At 47.8% G+C, this 23,804-nt stretch overlaps 2 protein-coding genes across 10 annotated transcripts in view; one reads left to right on the forward strand and one right to left on the reverse strand.

The window, feature by feature from the left end:
• The window catches only part of adcy7 (adenylate cyclase 7), a 49,692-nt gene extending 46,939 nt beyond the window's left edge, over positions 1 to 2,753 (forward strand). For all 5 annotated transcript variants that reach the window (XM_070834765.1, XM_070834772.1, XM_070834779.1 and 2 more), the window contains 4 exons: positions 26 to 133; positions 227 to 341; positions 1,396 to 1,520; positions 1,870 to 2,753. In XM_070834765.1, the coding sequence (XP_070690866.1) occupies positions 26 to 133; positions 227 to 341; positions 1,396 to 1,520; positions 1,870 to 2,016 (495 nt within the window). In that variant the 3' untranslated portion in view covers positions 2,017 to 2,753. The remainder of the gene's footprint in view (positions 1 to 25; positions 134 to 226; positions 342 to 1,395; positions 1,521 to 1,869) is intronic.
• A 42-nt stretch (positions 2,754 to 2,795) lies between these two features.
• On the reverse strand, positions 2,796 to 12,345 carry brd7 (bromodomain containing 7). 5 transcript variants are annotated; one of them, XM_070835596.1, is made up of 17 exons: positions 12,272 to 12,345; positions 11,693 to 11,880; positions 11,504 to 11,597; positions 11,354 to 11,411; positions 11,072 to 11,216; positions 10,486 to 10,596; positions 9,957 to 10,126; positions 8,876 to 8,990; positions 8,380 to 8,455; positions 7,554 to 7,661; positions 7,315 to 7,450; positions 5,942 to 6,065; positions 5,810 to 5,857; positions 5,100 to 5,172; positions 3,970 to 4,113; positions 3,209 to 3,349; positions 2,796 to 2,952 (listed from the first exon to the last, which is right to left on the reverse strand). In XM_070835596.1, the coding sequence occupies exons 1-17, from the start codon at positions 12,318 to 12,320 to the stop codon at positions 2,882 to 2,884; spliced, it is 1,851 nt and encodes a 616-aa protein (XP_070691697.1). In that variant the 5' UTR covers positions 12,321 to 12,345; the 3' UTR covers positions 2,796 to 2,881. The 5 variants fall into 5 exon arrangements, with proteins under 5 accessions (XP_070691697.1, XP_070691713.1, XP_070691688.1 ...); XM_070835612.1 differs by having other exon boundaries at positions 5,942 to 6,053; positions 11,354 to 11,414; XM_070835587.1 differs by having other exon boundaries at positions 5,942 to 6,062; positions 11,354 to 11,414.
• Positions 12,346 to 23,804: the final 11,459 nt, after the last annotated feature.

Here is a 23,804-nt window from a genome sequence, read left to right on the forward strand (position 1 = left end):
GGGACTCTTTGTTTCTCACCCACAGCTGCTGTCCAAGCCCAAGTTCAGCGGCGTGGAGAAGATCAAGACGATTGGCAGCACGTACATGGCTGCAGCGGGACTCAGCGGGACGCCCGGCCACGAAAACAACCAGGTGGAGTATCCCCACACTCACACTCTCTGACCTGTCTGCGTAAAGCGTGGCGTCGTCGGTCTAACGAGGCCGTTGACCGGTGTGTCGTTCCAGGACCGGGAGCGGCAGCAGGCCCAGATCGGGATCATGGTGGAGTTCGCCATCGCTCTGATTGGCAAGCTGGACGGCATCAACAGGCACTCCTTCAACAGCTTCAGGCTCCGAGTGGGTGAGTGTGTTCAGGGCCACGCGGTTAACCTGACCTGTTGCCATGGTTACACTGAGCGTGATATATGGGGGTGCCTTCACCGACGCTCAGTTACTTCAGTGAGGACTGAGGAGATCAAACGTCCTTCAGGACCGACGATGACTGGTTAGAACTGGTTATGGCTGGTTAACTTAAACCAGCTGCTAACTGGTCCTGACTGGTCATGTGACCCACATGAGTGAAGGAGACCATCAGCCAGAACGCTGATGTATGTTTCTAATTTAAATGTCTGATCCTGATCCTGTCTTTGACCCCGGCTCTCCTCCCGGCTGCTGATCCGCTGCCTTTGATCTGAACCCTGCGTTTTATTCTCCAACGTGTATTTCTGATGCAGCTTTTAGTCCAGCACATGAAAACATGAACTAGCTCCTTTAAGGACATGAAGTAAGACGTGAGGTGGACGTCACGGTCAGGACAGGAGCCAGCTGAGGCTCAGAGGAAACCGGACCGCCGTCTGTTGTGTCTGCTGTCCTGACTCCGATAGAAACTCCTGGTTCAAACATTTACATTTCTCTGAAGATAAAAACCCACACGAAGCATAAACAGTGAAATTTAGTGGTATAATCCTTCAAAGGAATGCCGTCGTTATCAGCAGCTCTGTCTAAACACCCCGAGACTCTGAAACTAAAATCCACCCGCCTGAAACACCGACGACGTCATTCTGTAAATCCTCCGTCACACCAGGCTGCTAGCGGTCAGCTGTGAGCGGCCTCTCACAGGATTCATCGCTTGGATTAAAATTCAAGGTAGAGCTGGACGTGCTAAACTGAATGAACTGTTAAAACTGTCTAAATAATCATCCTGAGCGAGTAAGTGTGTGTTTTATTTGTGAATTGTTGGAGGAAGTCAATGTTATTTCTTCTATGAAAGTGAAATTTGGTGCTTTTGGAAGTTTTATTGTAATTTTCTCTGATCCAAAGAAGTCTGCTGCTTCTCCAGTTTTTCATTCTGAGCCAGTGTCTCATTTTTCTTTCTTCTGTCTCTGTAATATTTCATCCTGTGTTTTGTTCCGCAGGCATTAATCACGGCCCGGTGATCGCCGGAGTGATCGGGGCCAGAAAACCTCAGTACGACATCTGGGGCAACACGGTGAACGTAGCCAGCAGGATGGAGAGCACCGGCGAGCTCGGGAAGATCCAGGTGGGTCCAGAGGGGTCCTAAAAGGTCCCAGAGGTCCTGAGCCGCAGTCACCATCGCTGAATTTAGAGGGATCCAGTTTGTGACTGTGGCCCAGATCAGATTTTCTTTATCTGCTGTGAACTGATTAAAAACATTCCCCATCTTCAGACAAACACTGAAGTTGCTTTTCCCCGACTTTGCTGTTTTATTACTGTGAATTCAAAGCTACTTGAAGGAGTTTCCCTCTGCTGATGTGTAACAGCACTGAAGCTGTAACATAGTGAGTCTGTAGGTGAGCACTGAGGAAGAGGAGGAGGAGGAGGATGATGGGTGTCAGACGATGTTTGAGCTGCTCTGCGTCTGCTTCCAGGTGACGGAGGAGACGTCCGACGTGCTGCAGAAGCTCGGCTACTCGTGCGAGTGTCGGGGCCTCATCAACGTGAAGGGCAAAGGGGAGCTGAAGACCTTCTTCGTGTGCACCGACATGAGCAAGCAGCAGGGCATGGGCCTGAGCTGAGCACGCCACGCTACGCCACACCACGCCACGGCCCACGGAACCGGAGGCAGACTCAAAGCACGAGCACGCCACGAGCGTTGAGACAGAGCTGAGAGGAAGTGGTGCCGGACTCTGGACCTGCTGGACGGATCAGGGCGGTGCAGAGACGCTCCGTACGTACAGTCACCATCGCTCACTTCTCTACTTTCTCCGTCTTTAACTTAGATGTTGTTCGTGGTAGAAACCGTGTGTGTCGTTCTAACGCCAAATACAGTTAATGTGTCACTTTTGACGACGGACCGTTTGGGTCACGGTCGGCTGCTCTGCTGCCGCCTGACGAGTCACAAAGGGGAGATTCAGACACAGACAGACATTTCTATGGAGCACACCTCTGACCGCCCTCATGTGAACACATATTACAACCATAACAGGATATTTGGACAAGACGGACAAGCCCACGTGCTCCGTGTGTGTCGTGTTCAGGTGTTTATTCTGGTCGTCCAGGACGCCGTCAGCCGCCTGCTGTGAATGTTTCTGTGGCTGCAGCTCAGACGACCACCTGGACCTGGATCGCCCTGTGTGTCTCTGAAAACTTGATTCGTCTTGTGGCCTTTATGAGACGCTCATCTTGTCTGTAATTGTGGTTACATAATGATGATGATGATGATGATGATGATGATGTGTTGGCCTTCATGTGAACAAATGTGACATTGAATTTTGTACAGTAACAGAATGTAATAAATGTTTTCTTAAGTCTGCAGGATTTCACAGGAACCAAGGTTTGTATAAAAAGAGGTTTATTGACTGAAATGCATACAAATGTGACACAAAAAGCACCTTTCATACAAAACTTAAGTTATTAAACTGTGGAGGCGTCCGACTTCAGCTATTCAGCGACGACTGGAACCATTTCCTGACAGCTGGACGTGGTCTCCATCGGTTCAGCCACCTCCTGCACTGAAAACATTCAATGTGACAAGATCGTCAACAAACTGTGGTTTTAACCTGAAAAAGGGACGGTCCGTATCATCTGTGGAGTCGGGGGGCTTGTAGAAGCAGGCAGCCTTTGTTTTGGGGTGACCTCCATCTACTGTAGGTAACACACTGACTGTGGAGAAGGAGCTCAGACAACCACACTGCAGAGAATACGGACTGTCCCTTTAAGGCTGACACAGACACACAGGAAGTCCGTTTCGTCCAGAGAGGCGTTTACCTGTGGTGAGGTCGATGAAGGGCCCGGGGGGGTCTGGGGGTACAGCGATGCCCATCGCCCTCCGGATGCCGTAAACGCTGCTGACGTCACTCGGGGCCACCTGACTGGTCAGCTCCGCCAGGTTCCCAGTCACCTTGTCAGCTGCGGACAGAAAGACAAGACGTTGGATCACGCAGGAAGGTCTGCTAGTTAGTTAAAGGAGCAGCTCCACATTTAGAGAAGCTGCATGTAGCACGGAGGGGGGGGGGTGAATGTGGCTACAGACACAGAAACACAGACGCCTCATTGGCTGCTGCCGTCTGTCGCCGCCGTGCATCTACCTGTCTGCCATATTGGGAGGTCAAGATCCACCAGTTAACCGTTCTGAACTCTGAACAGATGTTCATTCATTTGGTTTGTCGTAAACGTGAGAACGTGAACACAATGCTGCTGCTGAAATGTAGATTTATACATCTGGTGCTCTCCAGTAAATCAGTCACTGTACGGTCTGCTACGGACACACAGTCATCTCTAATTATTATTTACAGTGAGCAGCCTCATTGTTTCTCCCTGACATACTACAGTATAATCCAACATGACACCAGCACCATGTTCAGTTTCTCGTGTTGATTACAAATCAAAGGGTCTACGTTTCTGTGACTGGTTTAACAGATGGGTTTTAAACACATGAGCTTCACGGCTGACGACCTTTGCTGCTTCCTGTCTTCATGCTAAGCTACGCTAACGTGGTGCAGTGTCGTGTGTCCCGTTCAGACACTTACCCAGCTCCAGCTCCTTGGCGGTGGGGGCCAGCAGGCAGATCATGTTGGGGGGCTGCTTGGCGCTCAGACGCTCCCTCTGGGCCTCCTGCAGGTCTCTGAGGAGCTTTGTGGTCTCGTCCAGTTTGTGCTGGAAGTGCAGAGCGTCTGACAGGAAGACACACACCACACACGCTGTTAACACTTCCTCTGAGCTGCTCCTGTTACAGAGGCTGACCCCCCCCCCTCCGGGATTAAACACAAAGCAGCCTCTGTCCTCAGGTTTACTGCTCCATTCATACCTGAGAGCGGGGGGGAGGGGTCTGTCTTTAATTACCTCCAAGGCAGCAGAGTTTACAGTGGATTTATCTCTAGTCTGTGTTCCCCTCACACACATTCGGGGCTGAGCGGATGTGTGTGTGCTGCTCTCGGGGCAGATCACACCTGTCGTCAGCTTTATTTCAGCTGCACAGGTTCATTGTCAGAACGATGTCTTATTACTGGGGAGCTGAAAGTTCCTCCACACCAGCCTCCCTTCTAGTTTATAGGTGTGTAGCAAAGAAAAATGAAAGCTAATGTTTATGTCTGTAGCAGGAAAGTAAACAAACACTTTTTTTTAAACCTGTCCACATCCTGGTGTCTACATGACTGGGAGGTACAAGAAGTGTTGGGATTGGTCCAGTAGATCACCTCAGCCAGCCAATCATTTGACCAGACTTCACTGACACCTCACAGAACAGGAGTTTCTGGTGTGGTTTCCTCAAACACTTAGTTGGTCTGTGTTGTAAATATTGTTTGATCTGAACTCCTTTAAAACACCAAAGTCACACAGACACACTGACTGACTGATGGAGGCAGCAGCTCTAAAATCCCTGTTTTAGTGAATGTAGTCTGGTGTGTGTGCTGTTTGTGGTTAAACCAAAAGGATCTTCCAGGTCTCTCTCTGTAGGGATCCTTTCCATGATGCTGTCACACACTTAGAATAACACTCTGATCCTGTCAGTGGATCAAACAAGCAAGCCCCAAATCTGCTGGTCCAGTTCCAACACTTTTTATACCTACCAGTGACTTAGACACCAGGATGTGGACAGACAGGACGCAGGGTAATAAAGACCATTACTGTAACTGTCGGCAGAGTCAGAGAGAAGTTTTACCCCCAGAGAGCTCCTCATCCTCCTCAGCAGAGCGCAGGAAGTCGAGCCTGTGGCAGTGGAACGCTTCAGCTACCTACGAGAGACGACATGTTGGGTCAGATCAGAGCATCACACATTCCTCACCGCACAGCTGACGCAGCTCAGAAACACGCAGCCGTCTGAAGCCTCCTCGCTCACGCTGCGTCTCCGCTCCACTAAAATCAAACCTAATGAAAAGCTGCGACACCGCGGAGGGGGGACGGCGAGCTGGAGAGCGGCCAAGAGCAGCAAACAGCCGGGAGGACAGAGGGGGTGCTGTGTGGCTGCTGGAGGGGCCGGCGCTCTGGTGTCCTCCGCCGCTCTGAGGAGAGGAAAACACGGGCCCCCCCAGTCCTCCCACGGCGAGCGGCACGGCTGTTTGGAGGGGAAACGTTCTTTCCATGCGTGGACGGATCACGGCTAACGACGGCCTCTGCTATGTTGACACAGCTGGTTGACATGGCAACCATCTGCATCTCTCACACGAGGCGCAGCGCTGCACGCCAAACGACGGCACCACGGCGCCACTCACATCCAACGCTGATGAGAGCGAGCGGGCGGTGGTTTGGTGTGACAGTGCACACGCTGGTATTACTCATTATAAACCTGGCGTCTGTTTCCGTGTGATGTGCACGGACGCCGTTTGTCTTCAAGGGCCGAGAGTCGTCGTCTGACCGTGTGCAGACCCTCACCTCCATGTGGTCCTTGGTCTCCGGTGGATCCGCCGGATCCTCCACCTGCTGGACAGGAAGAGACACATCGTTCGTCGGTCAGTTGGCTGGCTAAGCGCTCGGAGGCGGCGTGGATGAGTCGTGGCGGCTTACCGGCTGCGTCTCCTTCAGGGCCCTGGAGTGCTCTCCGTTCGTCAGAGCATCCAGAAGGTTGTCTGCCAGTTTGTACACGTGCTCGTCTGACTTGGCCAGGAACGCCGACAGGCTGCTGCTGCTGCTGACGCACACACACACACACACACACACACACTTCTTCACTTATTCTGAAAGTCACAGGTGATCAGACGGTGTGTGAGGACAGAAATCATCATGGAGTCTGTGGAGACATGATATCGCTCCTCTCAACCACTTTTAGATCCAAACCACCTGGTCTTACCTTTCACAATAAAAGCCCCAGACAAAGCTTTAGCAGAGGAAACTCAAACTCACTCGGAGTTTAGTTAGTCAGTAAAACAGCCGTCGGTGTTCAAGGACTTCTGCAGTAACAATAACCACTGACTGAAGCTCAGCTGAATACCTGCTGTCAGCTCATACGGTGGAAAACAGACTGGAGCTGAAAACAGCAGCGAGTCTGAAGAGTCAGACGACAAACTCACGCACAAAGAATGCTTCCACGTAAGATGTATATAAGACGAAACATCTGAATACTTATGGTCAGTGTGAATCATAAAAAACACTCTTAAAAGGTTTCCTTTTAAACCGGGGTCCTGCTCATAAATATCCTGCTGTATAAATACTGGAAAAAAAAGTGTTGGAATTGGTCCGGTAGATTGCCTCAGCTGGCCAATCCTTTGACCAGACTCCACCTACAAAAACAGTAATTTTACCTCACAGAACTCACAAGTTTCTCCTGTACTGTTTCGTCCGTCAGTTAGTTTGTTTGTGTTACACAGATGTTGTGTTGGATCCAAACTAACTGTTTAAAACACCAAATTCACACAATAACACAAACAAACACTCTGATGGAGGCAGCAGCAGAGCAGCAGCTCCTGTGTTCAGTGAGCTAAAATCCCTGTTTTTGTGAATGTAGTCTGGTGTGTGTGCAGAGAGCGATATAACGGCTGTTTCGGCTGATCCATTCCATAATGCTGCCAGACACTTTTTAGGATTACGTATGCAGCCCGTTTGGCAGCTCTACACAGAAGTATTTCAAATCCAAAATATATTAAAATCTAGACCGATGAAACTGGGTCTGAATTTCTCCGTTTGTTCAGCTTCAGTGTTTATCCTGCAGCTCCAGAGCGCCCTGAGATAATCACAGTGAACAGACAGAAGATGAAACCGGAGTGTGAGAGCTGACGGCTGACGTCAGGATGAGGCCCGGCGTGCAGCTGACCTCCTCCAGACTGCTTAACCTCAGAGGAAAACAGAAACATCTGGAGAGAGAGAGCCAGGAATGCCTGAAGTGACGTCTTGTGTGGACGCCACACGGAGCTGGAGTACGTTTGTGGTCGTGCTGCACATACCTGTCTGAGCCCTGCGGGCTGGACTCCTCGCCGTAGAACGAGTAGATGAGGTCAGAGTCGTCCTTGCTGATGTTGGCGAAGCTGGAGTCGTAGGTGGGTGCGTAGGAGGTGAACGGCCCGTAGTTGATGTAGGACACTGTGATGGGAGAGACTCGTTATGAGCTCGCTGTCGGTCATGTGACTCAGCCGGCAGGAAGGAGAGGCCTGACGTTAGGTTATCGATGGTGCGAGGACGGTACCTTGAGTGATCCGGTTCCTCTTGTCCTCCCTGAAGCCCTGCAGGGTGTTCACGCCGCTCTGCAGCCGATTGGACATCATGCCCAGTTTCACAGGACAGTAACCGGCGTCTGAAACAGGAAACACATTAAGAAAAACTGGACATCCAGCGTACCATCAGAAAAGGCAGAAAGACAAAAACAACTTCCTAGTATCTGAATTAAAGGGATAGTCCGTATTATCTGCAGTGATGTTGTCCTAAAAATGTGTGCATCATATTTACAACATTTTACATTGCTGCCAGACTGAAGACGCTCACTGTCTTTGCTCCCTTCAAAGCCACCAGACTCCACTGACAAAAACGGTAATTCAACCTTGAAAGAGCACAGTAGTTTGTTGGTCTACTGCTGCGTCCATCAAAGAACTAAAATGTTAGTGTGGAATCCAAATTTATCAGTGAAAACTCCAAAGTCAGACAACAAAACAAGCAAACTAACTGATAGAGGCGGCAGTAGACCAGCAACTCCTGTGTTCTACCAGGTAAAATCGCTGTTTTTGTCAATGGAGTCTGGTGGCTTTGAAGGACAGCAAAGAGAGAAAGGGAGCGGCTTCAGTTCCCTGTCAGAAAGGTTTGTCTGACGGTGATGTAAAGCAGTGAAATTATTCTAAATGCAGCATAAACTTTTTTCAGGGGGCAAAGATCTGTTTTCCTGCTGCCCCCGCCCGTCCACAGCAGTACATTATTCAGTGTCTGTGTGGTAGGTAACACACTGACTGTGGAGAAGGAGCTCAGACGCCCAACACTGCAGATAATACAGACTGTTCCTTTAAGGTTCCAGGCGTACTCACCTCCCGCTGATGGATCTGCTGGGTTGAGGATGGCCAGGGTTGTGGAGCCATCAGACTTCCGTCGGGCAAACTCCAACTACACAACAAATAAATGAGAGAGCTCAGTGGCAGGACACAGCCGTAACACGAGGACTGGCGGTGCTGTGGTGAAACGTTTGGGTTGGACCTGGAGAACAGACTTCTAAAACACATGAAGGGGTGAAAACTCTCATGAGCCAATTATTCCAAATGTGTGAAACACCAACGCAGTGTGAGGATAAAAGAAAAGAAGGGATATTATCTCCGCTGGGGGCTTTAAAAGCCTTTAAAACTTTTCTTTCCACGTCATCACTTTGAAAGAGCAGGAGTCTTTCTGGTGTTTTTAACGATGAATTTGTCAAACTGAAATACATGAGTGAAGGAAAACCTTTATTGCCCCTCTGGGGGACTTTGCTTTGCACAAAGAGCATAAAGAATGTGTGAAAAGTGAAGTCTGGGTTGAACCGTGCTTCCTCACATCACACTGCAGCACTCTGTTGGACAGCTTCCCTCCAGACTCTGCGATGACCTTGCGGATTTCCTCCAGCTCTTTCTCTACCTTTGCCGCGTCGTCCTTGGAGTCTTTGTCCTGTCTACAAATGAAACGCACATTGAAAGGCAGCAGATGAAACACTTTGGCCGTGAATGAAAAGGTTTTCACTTTGTAGTGAGAATAATAAGCTTTCAAACTGCAGCGAAACACTGCAGAGAGACGCCTACGTGCTACTTCCATTCCTCAGATAATCTACCTGGAAGAGCTTTGCTGACGTCAATAAACGCCATCGGGCTTTTATCCTCAGCGTCTCCTGTTGAGCTACAGAAGGTGGGAAGTGGCTGAATGAGAAACGGCGCGGTAAAGGTTTCTCTGCTCTTCTCACGGTGAGTCAAGTCCGACACGTGACTTCAATGGTCAACTTCTGTTACATCACTGGGTAACAGCGCTGATTTACAAGGCGTGCAGCCACGAGAGGAAACGAGCCCCAGCACGCCGCAAGGCACGTCCAGCTCCACAGCCAGAGGAAAACCAGCTCACAGAAAACTGTCCACCATCATGCTGCTGTTTTACCTCTGGCTGGTTAGTCACCTCAGCATTACCTGAGTGACAACGTCAGCATTTATTCTGTTTTTTTTTTAAATCTGAGACTTTGGCAGGAAAACTGGAGACTGTAGCTGGAGTCATTACATTTAAAGAGACAGCGTTTGGCCATTTATTGACTGGGATCTGACTTTCTTCTCATGTCACCCCATTAAACTGACTTTAGAATAATGTAAAATGTAAAGCTTCAATGGTCATTCCAATATTTTCTTCAGCTGGGTCCTCTCTGTTCATATCCTGGCATCTAAATGACTGGTAGGTAGTAAAAGTGTTGGAACTGGTCCACTGACAGGCTCAGAGTGTTATTCTAAGTGTGTGACAGCATCATGGAAAGGATCCCTACAGAGAGAGACCTGGAAGATCCTTTTGGTTTAACCACAAACACTGTGGTGAAGCACTGAATTGTGGGTACTCCTAGCTCTGTGCTATCTGACTGGAGGAAACTGGTGTGCAGAGTCAGGACCTGGGTGTGCTGGGCGTCTGGGAGCTCTCGCTGCTGTCTGTGGTCATGGGTCTCTCTCGGTTCTGGTCCCGGCTGGCGCCCCCTTGGTCCTCAGACTTCCCGGGCTGGTTGGCAGAATCGTCGAGGCCGGACATGAACTCTATGCTCTGCTTCAGGCTCTCCAGCCTTTCCTGTTGGACAGACAGTTAAAAGAGGATTTATTCTTTTCAGTAAGGATCAGGAAAAGTGCTGAGAGTGACTGGAGAGGAGAAAACCTGTTGATAGTAGCAATGATAAGATGAACTGAGAACTATTTGAGACTATCTGCTGCCCCCGTCTGGTGCATCAATGCAAACGCATCACACTGTGTCAGTCCTCAATCTGACATTTACAGCAAGCAGGAAGATAAATAATGACATAAAGCTTTGTGTCAGAGAACAGGAACATTAACACGTCCAGTAAATACTATCTGGGACACTGTTCTGATCACAGGAGCCTGAACAGGACGGCCCAGTGTGGGGAGTCTTCCTCCGAGTCTTTGGTTTCCTACCTGGCTCAGGATCTTCATTCCAGAGTGCAACAGTTTCCGAGCTGCTTTGTGGTAAATGGTCTCTGGCTTGTTGTAAATCATGGCGTTTTCACACATGATCCTGAAATCCACCTGCATCAGCAACACAGAACACGTCAAACATTCGTCAACCTGATAATCAACATGCTCTGGTCTAAATGACTCATCGCTGTGAATAAGAGGACTTGTTCTTATTTTGGCTTTAATCCGACGTGATCAACATCTGCCTGGTTGCAGTTATTGTTATCCCAGGCCTTTTATATCCCATAAACATCTCTGTTGACCTAAATGTTGATCAAATCTGACACACTGGAATAACAACCTAAGCTTCTTGATCCAAACACTGCAGCTCCTGATTTAAAACCATAAAGCTGATCGGCTTAAAGAAACAATATGACATGAGGGAGAGTTTAACCGGGATCAAAGCTGGATTGAAAGGTGTAAATGTTGCTGGTGTGTCAGTGTGACAATCACAGATCTATTTTCTCTGTGAACTACGTACGGAGAAATAAAAACAGTATTTAGACTGTTTGTGGGCAGAAAACAGTGTGTAAACACAGACAGATACCTTGAGTTCATCCAACGACTGGTAGCACTCTTTCTTTACTTTGTCCTTCATCGTACTGAAGTCCATCGGCCGTTTGATGACGGAGGAGTAGCCAGGAGCAATGAGGTCCGTCACCGGGAAGGAGAAGAACGCACTGGGATCTTTCCTGCATAGAAAACAAACACACAGCATTCATTCACAGACACAGACGAAGGGAGGGAGATATAATCCCAACCACTGTGAGGAGCTTGGAGACGAGCAGACACACAGTTGTCTCCTATCAGAGAAAAGTCAGTGCTGCACCTTTGGAGCTGCCTGATGAGCTGGTTCAGAGCCTCCTGCAGGGGAGTCTGCTCCTTCTCTGCTGCAGAGACGAAAAACAAAACATCACAGGAGGATCTGAGGGGGAAAGCTTTGGTTTGAACGGTGTGAGAAGAGGAAAGTGGAGAATACCTTCCAGCTTGTCCAGCTCTGAGCGGATGGGAGTTCTGCTCCGTTCTTGGTCCTCATCTCCATCTGCCTCCTGTCCTTTCTTCTTCTTTGTCATCTAACATCACAGCAACAAGCATTAAATCTAACATGTAAACCAGCCCCCCCTGTAAGAGACTGCTGTACTACTCCATCTAGAGGGAGGGGCGCCACCTTTTTCTTTCCTCTGTCATCCTCTGGGGACCCGAAGCTCCTCTCCTTGTCCTTCTTCTTCTTCTTCTTCTTGTCCTTGGGTTTGTCCGCCGGCTGTTCGTCATAGAAAGTGTCCAGGCTGGAGCTTCCCGTCGTCACTTCGTTTCCAGACACCTTCAGCACCAGTTTCAGCGGCCTCTCCCCGTACTCTGCACACACCAGCAGGTATTTCACAGCACAGCTAACTGTTGACAGCTGGACACAATAGCCGCTAACAGCTAGCTTTTACCTAGCACGGGTTGTAGTGAAGCTACAGCTAACGTTGCGTGCTCGTCTTAAATCGTAATTTAAACCTTGTATTCATAAAGAATTGCAGCATATTGATTGAAACATGATGGAAATAAACAGCTAACAAAGTGAGCCCGGTGGTAGCTAGCCTAGCATAGCCTGGCAGCGCAGCTAGCTAATGAGCTAGGCTAGTGCTATGGCTGTGCTAACGCGGCTAACAAGCGAGAAACCAGCGAGCTAAACCGGTTAATCTACAACACATCAGTCAATATTAACATGGAGAAGAGCTGGGACTGTTTTCGCGTTAAATACCTTCATATCCGTGTTTTTCGGACTTGTGCTTCTTGTGCTTCTTGCCCATTGTTTGTATTTTGGTCAGTACTGGCCGGTGAATCCCTCTGACTTCCGGGCTCTACCGGGGAACCAGCGCGGGCCTGCAGCGCCACCTGCCGGCCAGGCGGTGGTACTGCAGGGGCGACATTTCCCCCCCCCTCCTCCCCGGTAGGTTGTTGGTCGGTAGGGGGAGAAGTAAGCTCGGTAATAAACTTCAAGCTGCAGGACACCTTCATCCTGCTTTAACTGTCAGTGTGCATCATGGACCATCAGACAGGATCTGACACTGAATGACCTCCTGCAGGGAAACACAGCAGTCAGTGATGGGCTTTATCATATCTGTCTGTTTATAGTTCAAATGTGAGTAAAATATGTGAAGTCGGTGCCCTTTAACACCTTTAGGTCATCTTGGACACTGTTTAGGTGTGCAGCCTGTTTGATTTGGTTACCTGAGATTTACACAGAGGACCTTTTTACAACTTCAACCCACAAATGACTTAAAGTCCAACAGAATGTTAATTTAAAATGGTTAATAGTTGTTTTATTGTTCACTGGGAGAGTGAACAATTCAGATCAGTAAAAGTATTGATACGGCACAGGGAAAATACTCCCCTGGTGAAAGTCCTGCATTTAATTTATTTTACTCAAGTAAAAGCAGATACTTTCAGCAAAATGTACTTAAAGTATTTAAAGTAAAATGTTCCCTGCCAGTGTTTCATTTTCCTATCTGATGAATATTCCTGCTGCACTGATGTGTTTATGAGTCATTTAGCTCCTTTATATCCTCTTCCTGGTAGTTTAATCTGTAGAAAGAAGCCCAGCCTGCTTTCAGCTCTGTGACGATGACTTTTCCAGCTGAAACTGTTTGTTTAGGATTTTCTCGGCCTGTAAAGGGACTCTTCATCCTTCAGTTTCACTCGTCATCATCACGTGTGGAGGTTTGTGGTTTTCACTGGAGAGGAAGAGGATGAAAGCTGTGATCTGTGAGGTAGCTGTGCAGTAAAACCTACAATAATAGAAGGAGTGTAAAGTGTGTGTGTGTGTGTGTGTGTGTGTGCGTGCAGGTGTTATGGTGGGCAGTGAACGAACCGAGGTCTTCATGTCATCAGCAGTCAAATCGGCTCACGTTGTACCGGCTGATGGATGACGGATGTTTTATTCATGGGGCAAAGACAGGGTGTGTTCTCTGGAGCACTTCCAGGTTTTATGAGGAGGCTGAAGCTGAAGGATGGACTGAGTCCTCTGTTTCATCTGACACACACACACACACACACACACCTCACACTGTGACTAAAGTGTCTTTCATGGCTTCAGCGAGCAGAGCGGACTCACTGAGTGTTGATGGTCACATGAATCCAGCTCAGGAACGTTTCCAGACTCAGATCCCTCCTGTCCTGTCTGACTCAGAGGAACTCAACACACATCAGTCCAGTCCTACCTGTTGTTTTCACAGAAAGAACCTTTACAGACTCACTACACTGTGCACAGTACGCTTTCTTCAGTCTGTTAAAGGATCTCTGTGTTTGTGCAGTACATGGTTTGTCTGTGGGTACATTTGGGTGTGTTTCTGTGCATCTATACGGGGAAGTTTCAGTCTTTAAGCACTTTTTTTTGGCCGTTTTATTTTCATGTGAAGCACTTTGATCTGCTGCACAAATGCAATTTGACATTTGTGTGTCTAGAAAATGAATCCGAGTGGGTTTGAGCCCAGCCTGCCGCCTGATGGCGCCACAGGAAGACATTTTAGATCCTGCGTGCTTCCTTTAAAATGAGTGACTGTGGTTTCCACTGAGGAGGAAGTCCCATCAGGTCACGCAGACTTTCACGCTCACATTAAAGCATCCAGCAAACGTTGTGCAGCAGGTGAACAGGCTCAGATTCACACAGTACAAGCACGCAGTGGCTGTGATTCAGCCCTGAGTCTCTGAGGAGGGCAGGGCCGGAGACGTGCCAGCCCCCGGCCGGCCCCCGGCCCGCTGTCGCCCCAGAGGGGCCGTGGGATCCATCTGCTTCGGTCCAGCTGCAGAGCTGCACACGCGCTGGAAGTCCACGGATTAAAAGGAGATCGGTTACACCAAACAGGGCAAACAAATGGCAGATGTTGTGAATTTCATTATCCTCTGTCACAACAGAGGGGCTGAAGGGACCCAGAGACTGTTTCCACATGAAAGCGGCGTCCCAGCAGAACCATGGGAAACCGCCTCCCGCTCTGCACACGGGATGGAGCGGGGATGTTTGGTCTCTCGACATACACACAACAAATACACAAACAGGCCTACAAAGGCAGGCTTTGAACGGTTTATCTGTCCCGCACATGGTTCGACTGATAAAACGTGCTGTCTGGACGCCACTGAGCCGGAGCACCGCGGTCATTTCACACGTTTAAAGGTGCTGGAACAATCCACTCTGTACGAGAGCAGGGAGATTTGTCGTAAATCTGAATATCTGTGGCACCGTCTGCCTCGCTTTTGTAGCTTTGACATTTGGACTGCTTGAAAACTTGGATCCTAAAGTTACTTTGAGTAATTACGTCAAAGTTAAAGCCCACTGTGACAAATGTAAATGATTAACTTCTGTCCCCGTGGACAGACACACACAAGTATATTCTTCTCACTGGAAGTTGTCAGAGGGCTGTTCAGATATGACAGATGAAATGTTTGGGGTCATTACAACTGTCAACGCAGAACGGTTTTGAAGATGTAACCAGCCGTCACGAGTAAGTCAGACAGAAACATCAAAGAGGAGAAGCCAATCATCCTGCCTCAGTGTTTTTCTCCCGCCTGCCAGTCTGTCAGGGCAGCATCTTTGAGCACCACTCACTCATCCCGTCAAAGCGTTTTGTGTATGGTGACTCTATTTTTATCTGCAACCAGGACACCTCGTGTGCGTGGCTTTGATTACCAATTTTTTACAGCTCGCCACCGTCTCCGTGATGCTCCAGTCGTGTGGTCCTCCGACATCCCACCCAGATCTGTGGAGGAGGGTCGGGCTGATCCTGTGCCGCAGTGACACCAGTGCTGCAGACGGGTTATCCTGCCAGAAAACGCCCACAGCAGCCACGACCAGTCCAGCAGAGAAGATTAATTTAGACGTTTTCATAGGCAAACAAAAGTGGTGACGGTGATGCACCAAAGGTTTCCTGCGATCGTGGATCACTGACCCAACAGGACACGTTGACGAGGACAAAGGAGAACTCTGGTATCTTTAAATCTGGGCCTTGTTTTTACATCTAAATGACTGGAGGGTACCAAGAGAGTCGACCATGCTAAGACACTAAACTGAGATGGTGAACATGGTAAACAGTATACTCAGAGTGTTATTCTAAGTGTGTGACAGCATCATGGAAAGGATCCCTACAGAGAGAGACCTGGAAGATCCTTTTGGTTTAACCACAAACAGCACACACACCAGACTACATTCACTAAAACAGGGATTTTAGCTCACAGGACACAGGAGCTGCTGCTCTGCTGCTGCTGCCTCCATTGGTTCGTTGTTTTAAAGGGTTTGTTCAGATTCACCACAATATTTCTGTAGCACACAATCTGATCGCGGCAGCAGCAACTCCACTGTTTTTTCTGCTCTTCTTGTAAATGGAGTCTGGTGTGTGTGAAGGAAGCAGCATAACGGCAGTGTTTGGCCTGTTTGGTGGCTGTAAAATAATGTAAAAGTAGGGCCCAGGTTTAGAAACACCAACGTTATCCTTTAATGTGTTCATCTAAGCATCTGCCTTCTTCAAATTGTTAGCCACAGTCCTCTCTGATCCAATTACTCTAATGTATATTTCATTGGGCTTGCTTAGTGTTTTTGTAGTTTAACACCATCCTCTGCTTTAAGGTACTTAATGTATTATTCTGTTTTCCAGAACTCCATTATAATGGAGGGTTTGTGAGAGGAGGCTGGTCTGATGTGTGACTCTACAGGGGATGCTTGTTTTATTTCCACGGAGCACACACATCAAAATGCTTACATACATCATAAATTTGCAAGTGTGTGTTTGTGAGCATATGTGTGACAGGACAAGCGAGGTGGGGGGAGACGGGGAGGAGGCGGCCGCTGATTTCTGTCGATATGAGCCTTTATTCTCCCCGAGCCTCTGAAGACAGTGGTCCTGGGGAGGGAAAAATACACAGGGGAGACGTGTTAAAAGCCCGCGAGCTCGGTGACGATCCTCCGTCAGATCCTCAGCCGTTTGAAAAGTTCATATAAACTGAGAGACAGCCACTGGGAAATGGTCTTTGCAAACTCAATGAGAATTTATCATCTCAACACAGGGAGAGGCACTGTTTGAGGTGGAAACGCACCGCCTCTGATCTCGCTCTCCTGCAGAGGTTTATCAGGGACCCCTCCCTCACTCAAAACGGGTAAACCTGGGTGCTCATAAACAAGGCTCCTCAGCTGTCATCCGTCTGAGCCCGTAGCCCCCGAAAAACAGCCCAGCTCCTCTTTGAGGCCTGCGGCTGCTGAACCCGGATGATAATTTGGGAACTCTGCAGTTAGAAGAAGCTCTGCAGTGGAAACGGGTCTTTATTTTAATACAAAACTGTATTTCTATCTGTCGATGAGTCGCATTAAGGCTGGAGCACGTTATTATATATATATATATTATTATATTATATAGAATAATGTTTGTTAAGCCCCTCCCTCTAACAGCCCTGGTCCAATCACAGCCCAGCAGCCGTAACGCGGGCCCTCTGAGCTTTGGATGGCGAGAGTCTTTTTTTAGCCTCCAAAGCCAAAAACACACGAGCAGACGTGTGAAGAGCGGATTAAACAGCGTGCTTATAACAAGAACAGTAATAATCAGAATAACTTTATTTATAGCACCTTTAAAAACAGACTGAACAACGAGCTTTGACAGACAAAAGCAAGAGCAGGATAACAACTGACAGTCAAACAGTGACTAAAACAAAACGAAGGTTAAGTTCAGATAAAGTTAAAACAAGAAGACAAAAGATGCAAAAACACAGCAGGGAGACGAAAGCACGGGGAAAGATGAGGACGCGGCAGACAATTTAAAAAAGCATCAGAAAATGTAAATATAGATAAAAACAAATAAAAGTAATGAAAAGACGCAACGTAAAAAAGCTTCTCATACGACTCTAATTTGTGAGCTAACGCCTCATTCCACCGTGTTTTACCTCCACGTCCACTGAACAGACGTCTGGGGCTTCGTCTCCATGATCGGACGTTAAAAACAGCTAAATTGTCAGCAGACAGCAGCCGATGGGCTCTGAGGTTGTCTTTTTTTGGCCTCTTTTGCTCAAATGTGACTGATATCGTACATTCGTGTGCAGATATGTGTGGATAGGTTTATGTTAGATTGTTCACATAGTCACTGTGTACGTAGCTACGCGTTAGTGCAGGACTCCACCAATCAGATGCTGCAGCTTGCAGGTTTAGTCCACTGGCTTGTCTTCAAAGCTTCCCATCACTGTCCCCCCCCCCCAGACACCCCCCCTACAGTTCGTGCTTGTATTGCATCTTGCGGACGTGTCGCAACGCAGCCGTCAAATGTGAACTTTAAAGCAGGCTGTAGAGTCACATTATTTCTGGTCTTGGGCTCAGTAACCAAAGCCAAAGCCGTGTCTGTATTGTCCTTCGTCAACCGGTGACGTGTCAGGTGGGAAATCTGCCACCGCCGCCATTATAAACCACACAAACGTCTTTCAGCATTCATCAACAACTGGAGGAAAATTCGGTTCAGTGTGTTTCTCTGTGTCTTGTAAAGTGAGCCTTGAGCTGCTGGGGGCTGGTTGTTCTGCCGTCAGGCTGCACCAGACAGACTCACAAGCTCACCAACAATCAAATCCTTCCCACTGGTTAGGCATAAAAAGACCCACATGACAGTGATTTCCAGGGCCTTGGAAAAGTGGGAGGAAACCAGAGCTCACTGTGAGGGCATGACGATAATTGTCTCATTTAGAGCCTGATGCCCACAGGTAAGAGTAATTACGGAGGCCCATTATTCTCTGCTGTCCGTGGGTGTGTGTGTTTTCAGGCGGGGCCCTGCAGCAGATTACAAAGGTGTGGCTCTCGCGCGACATCCAAACGTGACACATAAAAGACAAAAGCGTGGATCAACGGAGGGTGTCTCAGCCCCATTCCGCTACTTTGCCGTCAATCTGACAGATGGCATGGGCCCGTCTGAGGCCCCGGCAATGAGGAGTGCAGCGGCTTCAAAGGCCCTCTGTAATCTGCAGAAACATCACAGGCTGCGAGAAAGTGACTGTCTCCCAGCCACCCGCCCTACTAAGAGGGCGAGCGAGGCGCTAATGAAAGGCAGATAAAGGATTTGCAGGCACAGACAGCGCCTCATGAAAAAGAGAGAGAGAGAGAGAAAACATCAGGTAGGCTCGCCTTTATTCTCTGCCTTTCTTTTTCTTTTAAAGAATCTACAGATAAATGGTCTCGTCAGTCCTTTTGTGTCCCCTGAAAAACAGCAACACACAGATAAAGAATTGTTTTCAAAGCCCTCCTCCCCCAGTGAGTGTGACTCCATTCAGTCTAAATGGTCAGCGCTGAGTATGGGGTGAAGTCAGCCGTCATGGAGGAAGAACATTGTGCTCTTTTTTTTTTTTTTCTTTCAGTTTGAAATGCCACCACTTCCTTGTGTTTTCAGCTGGCTTTGATGTGCCAGTCACACCTGCCGCTCGCCGACAGCCGCGGCGTTAATCAGAGGAGCCCGGCTCTTTGTCACACTTTGCTGCATTGGTTTATCGCCCAGGAAGGAGCCACGTCCCTTCGTTTGGACCAATCACTTCTTTCTTTTTAGTGACATCTCAGTGCGCCGCAGGTCCACGTCTCCTTCCAGGTAACGCCGAGGCCTGACAGCTCCTGCATCAGTAGCAGGTATCAGTGGGGTGACGTCAGGCTCAACAGCCTCATTTAGTTTATTATAAGGAAGCCAAGCAGTTGTCATCCTGTGGGCGTCCAAGCGTCAGCATCACTTTGCCCCGTGACACGGTGTGGCGGGGGGTGTGGACAGCTCTCTGGAGGCGTCCCCTGGTTTAGTACGGACGGGGTCAGTGGAGCAGGAGGGATCAGTCATAGTTCGCAGACCCTCACTCGGCTCTGCAGCCGGGGGGGATTTGTTAGCTGCTCTCCGTTTCAACACGTTTGCCTGTTTGCTCTGACGGGCCGCCGGACTGTGTCGGCCTGTCAGAGCTGGAGATGACTCTCATTCTCAGGGAGTGCACTCAGTGTTCGTCCATCCTGTCGGCGTGTACCACAGAGGCTCCAACAGCCAGGCTGACAGGGCTAAGAGCCTAAACTCACACCAGTCCAATACCTTTAAGCAGTTGTGTCAGATCAATATGATCGATAGAGTGGGAGGCCTCTCCAGAGCCCCCCCCCCCCGTGTGTGTCAGTCAGCCTGTCTCTGCACCCGTTCAGGATTTCTTCTTGGTGACATATCTGTTGCAATTACTGGGATCCTGGCTCTGATATGGATTAACCTTGCCTGCCAGTGCTGAATCCTCTTAAAGTGAAATGCTTCAGATGCTGCTGCTGCTCCTTCTTATGTCTGAGTGGCATGGCTCTGCGTCTGCCACCCGTCACTCTTACTTTTGATGTTCCGAACAACTGTAGGAATTGCTGATGGTTTATTTCCGACTGGCTAAGAAAAGCTAAACTAAATGTGCCTAACTAAATATTTATCTATCACAGAAACATGGATGAAGATGTGTAATCAGGGGGGTGTTTAGGCCTAGAGCGCCACCATAAACATCTGAATGGTCACCGTGGATCTCACACTTGTTCTTCTCCCATGATCCTTTGGGACAACTGCACCTGATCACAGTAGGTCCAATAAAAGAGCTTGTTTGATCCACTGACAGGCTCAGAGTGTTATCCTAAGTGTGTGACAGCATCGTGGAAAGGATCCCTACAGAGAGAGACCTGGAAGATCCTTTTGGTTTAACCACAAACAGCACACACACCAGACTACATTCACTAAAACAGGGATTTTAGCTCACAGGACAAAAAGAGTTGCCGGTCTATTGCTTCCATGACAGATGAGTTTGTTTGTGTTATTGTGTGACTTTCATGTGTTAAAGGTCTAGTTTGGATCTGAACAAATGTCTTAACACGGCAAAGTCACAGAAACTAAACCAGCAAGTCCTGTGTTCACTGAGGTAAATTTACTGTTTTTGCCAAAGGAGTCTGGTGGCTTTGAAAATAGTGATATAAGGGCTGTTTCTGATTGAACAAAAAGTATATTTGTCTTGAACACAAGGGTCTGTCTCATGTTAGCATGCTGATGTTAGCACTCCTTATTGTTTTTGTTCCACATGATTCCAACCCCATTAGTGCTCAGAGCGAAGGTATTGGGTACAAATCCAGGAAGGAGTGCCACACCTGAAAATAAAAATCCTCAATGTCTGTTATCTTCACTCTCCGGATAACTCGTTATTATCTTATAGCCACAGGATCTATCTGACACAACAATGAGTTAAGCCCGTAGATGACCATGTCCATAAAGCTCTGGTTTTCAGTCTGGGCGGCATAAAACGTCTGGGTGTCAGCTGCTGTTTCACTTTTAGCTCCGCCAGATTCCTCTCCTCCCCACGCCCAGCTGGGATACAAGTCATTCAAGAGTTGTGTAATTAGCTGGAGTTTAATTAAAGGATTTGAAAAAAAAAAAAAAAAAGGCAGACAAAAAGGCACATTAAAGAGACTTGTAAAACACAGAATGAAACGCTTAACAAGCTCAGCGTCACCATTCAGAGACCTAATTCACACGGTGAACCTTCACAGTGAGCGTGTTTACAGTTCTGTGGGTTCACTGTTACCGTCGCCTCAAAGATGTGACTCTATTATTGAAACACAACACAGCAAACGTTTTACAGCACGTCCAAATCGAGCCTGCTGAGGCCGAGACACACCTTAAATATAAAAAGTCCTCTGTGGGTTTGATCCCGCACACATAATTCATTGATTAAAACAAAAGAATTCCAACATTTGCTCACGTTTCATGATCTTTATAGTCAAACAACCCAAATTAATTACTGACCAAACCGATGAGTTTCTCGTGCCGTAACTCTGTGATAATTAATATAAGCAGGAAACAGGAGCCGTCTCCCCTCACTGAGGCTAATTGCCCCGGAGGGAGTCCACAAGCTGCTCTGCCGCTTGTCATCGCCACACTGACGGCAAACTGGGGGCCCCTGGGTGCTGCACAGTTTTCACTTATTATCTATTTTTTGACATCATTTTTCATATAATGAACAGAAAAATACATTAGACAGAAAATTCTCTGGCACAGGGTCTTAGAAGTCATATGAATAGATAATAAAGAATAAAAATGATTAAATAAATAAATATATATACAAACACAAAGAAAGAGAGAGAGAAAGTAAAATGGACAAGACTCTGCAGCAGCCTGGGGTCGGGACAGATGAACACAGCACTGCTTTCTCAGTGTTTCACCTTCACAGTATCACAGTGAGGTCACAGCAGCTCCTCTCTCACCGTCACTCACGTCCATCTCTGCACTAAAGTCTGTTTAGCCAGAAACAGCTGTTACATTGCGCATATCTTCAAACGCACCAGACTCCATTCACAAAAATAGCAATTTTACCTCAAAGAACGCAAGAGTTGCTGGACTACTGCTGCCTCCATCAGTTAGTTAGTTTGTGTTATTGTGTGACTTTGGTGTTTTAAATGATTAGTTCAAATCTGAACTAATCATTTAAAACACCAAAGTCTCTGCAAATAAACCAGCAAGTCCCGTGTTCGCTGAGGTAAAATTACCATTTTTGTCAAAGGAGTCTGGTAGGTCATATAACGATTGTTTCTGGTTTAACTAAAAGTTTTATTCATCAAAGAAGTTTGTCCCTTTTCCAAAACTTTATGTACCTACCAGTCAGTTCAAATCCAAAATATCAGGGTCCCCGTGATTTTTTTTAAAAAGGTAAAAACAGTCAATAATATCTGAGTATTACTGAAGCTGATAATAATCCACAGAGCTTTACTGACGGGGTTTGTTTGTGAGAACATGATGTTCTGTATTTTTCTGAATTTGCTGTGTGTTTGGTAATATTTTCCTTTTGCTAAAAACTTCACATGAAGACGATGCCAATTCTGGAAATGATAGAAAAGCTCCTAATGAGTCTCAGATGGTTTAAACTGTAATCTACGGATGTAGCTGGTGTTTGGGGGCATTAAAGGGCAGAAAGAATGCACTGAACCCTGTAATTGATGGGTTAAATGAGGAAATGTGACGGTTCAGGATGATTCAGTCGATGCAGATTTTAAACCAGGAATCTCTCAACTCATTAAAAAGTGGTGAAAATGTGAGACAGAACCACCCAGCCATGAAAACACACGCCACGGGGACATGCATCCAAAATGCTAAAAAAATTACCCACAATTCTCCTGGTGTGTTTCAGAGTATATAATATGTGACCAGTAAAAATCAGCTTGGCAGACGTTTAAGGTGGAATTATATGACGCCCCCCTCCCAATTAAATGAATTTAGAGGATCACAACTTTCAGCAAATGATAAAAACATGATTACCATCTGTGCGTTTGAGGAGCTCCGTCTCTGCCAAGCCTTTTGATGCGGCTGCAGAGTTATCCAACAGCTTTAGCAGATGTTGTGGTAGACTGAGCTGAAAAGCAGCTCTCAGACGTTTCGGTCCTGCGGAGAGATTGTTTTCAACTGCGACGCTTTGAATCGAAGAAAAAGGTTAACTGGGATCCGCTGCAGCGACAAGCAGCGTCGCTCAGATCTGTGGTCGTCTCCGCACCTTGTTCTCTCACACCAAACACACACCCCTTCATATAACACACACACACACACACACACACATGCTTTAAAAGCTCGAGGAGGACGGGACAACATTTCTTTGTCTAATTCCAATTTAATTTCTATTCCTGCACCTTCGCACGACAAATGTAGCTGCAGAAACAGTGTGTACGTTCACCAGTGGTTTAACGTTTCAGTCTGTAGTGATGGAGCTCCAGCTACACACAGTTTCTGTTTTTTAGGGACAAGAGTGCTGAAGTAACTTTGAATCATCCCATTATGCTGAAAAACGGATGAGATTTGAATGTGCAGGACCTAACACTGTGAAAGTGACATTTACACCCTGACACACCCAGCAGGAGGGACCGAGGGGGGCAAACCGATCGGCTTCCCCTCAGACGACACACTTTCCTCAGTGTGAAATAAGAAAAAGCCGCTGAGCGTGGAACTGCTGCTCCTTCAAAGCAGCCTCCTTTACGGAGACGCTGGCATGACCTTGTTTCTTTGGGAGTAAAAGACACAGAAAGCTGGAGGGGCTGGGCGAGGAAGAGGAGGGGTGGAGGAAGGAGGAGGGTGGAGGGGAGCATAGTGGAAGAGGTGGGGTAACTTCAAAACCCACATCAAAAGGAATAAATAATTGTTTCTGCTGGTTTTGTTGTTGTGATACGGATCGGCGAAGCAGCAAGTGGCGAGCAGGAAGCTTTGATTTGAGGCAGCCTTCCTGGAGAGGGCTCCTTCTGTCGGCAGCTGAGCAGAGGGAAGCGG

Source organism: Pempheris klunzingeri, chromosome 1 (assembly GCF_042242105.1).
Source record: "Pempheris klunzingeri isolate RE-2024b chromosome 1, fPemKlu1.hap1, whole genome shotgun sequence".
In the NCBI taxonomy this organism is placed as follows: Eukaryota; Metazoa; Chordata; class Actinopteri; order Acropomatiformes; family Pempheridae; genus Pempheris; species Pempheris klunzingeri.

Bases quoted from the DNA above. Each gene is read 5' to 3' on its own strand.
- brd7 (XM_070835579.1), bottom strand. From the start codon at position 12,320: ATGGGCAAGAAGCACAAGAAGCACAAGTCCGAAAAACACGGATATGAA. The intron at 5,173-5,809 runs GTGAGGGTCTGC...CGTCTCTCGTAG, and splicing joins AGACCAAGGACCACATGGAG to GTAGCTGAAGCGTTCCACTG. The intron at 2,953-3,208 runs GTAAACGCCTCT...GAATGTTTTCAG, and splicing joins CTTCATCGACCTCACCACAG to TGCAGGAGGTGGCTGAACCG.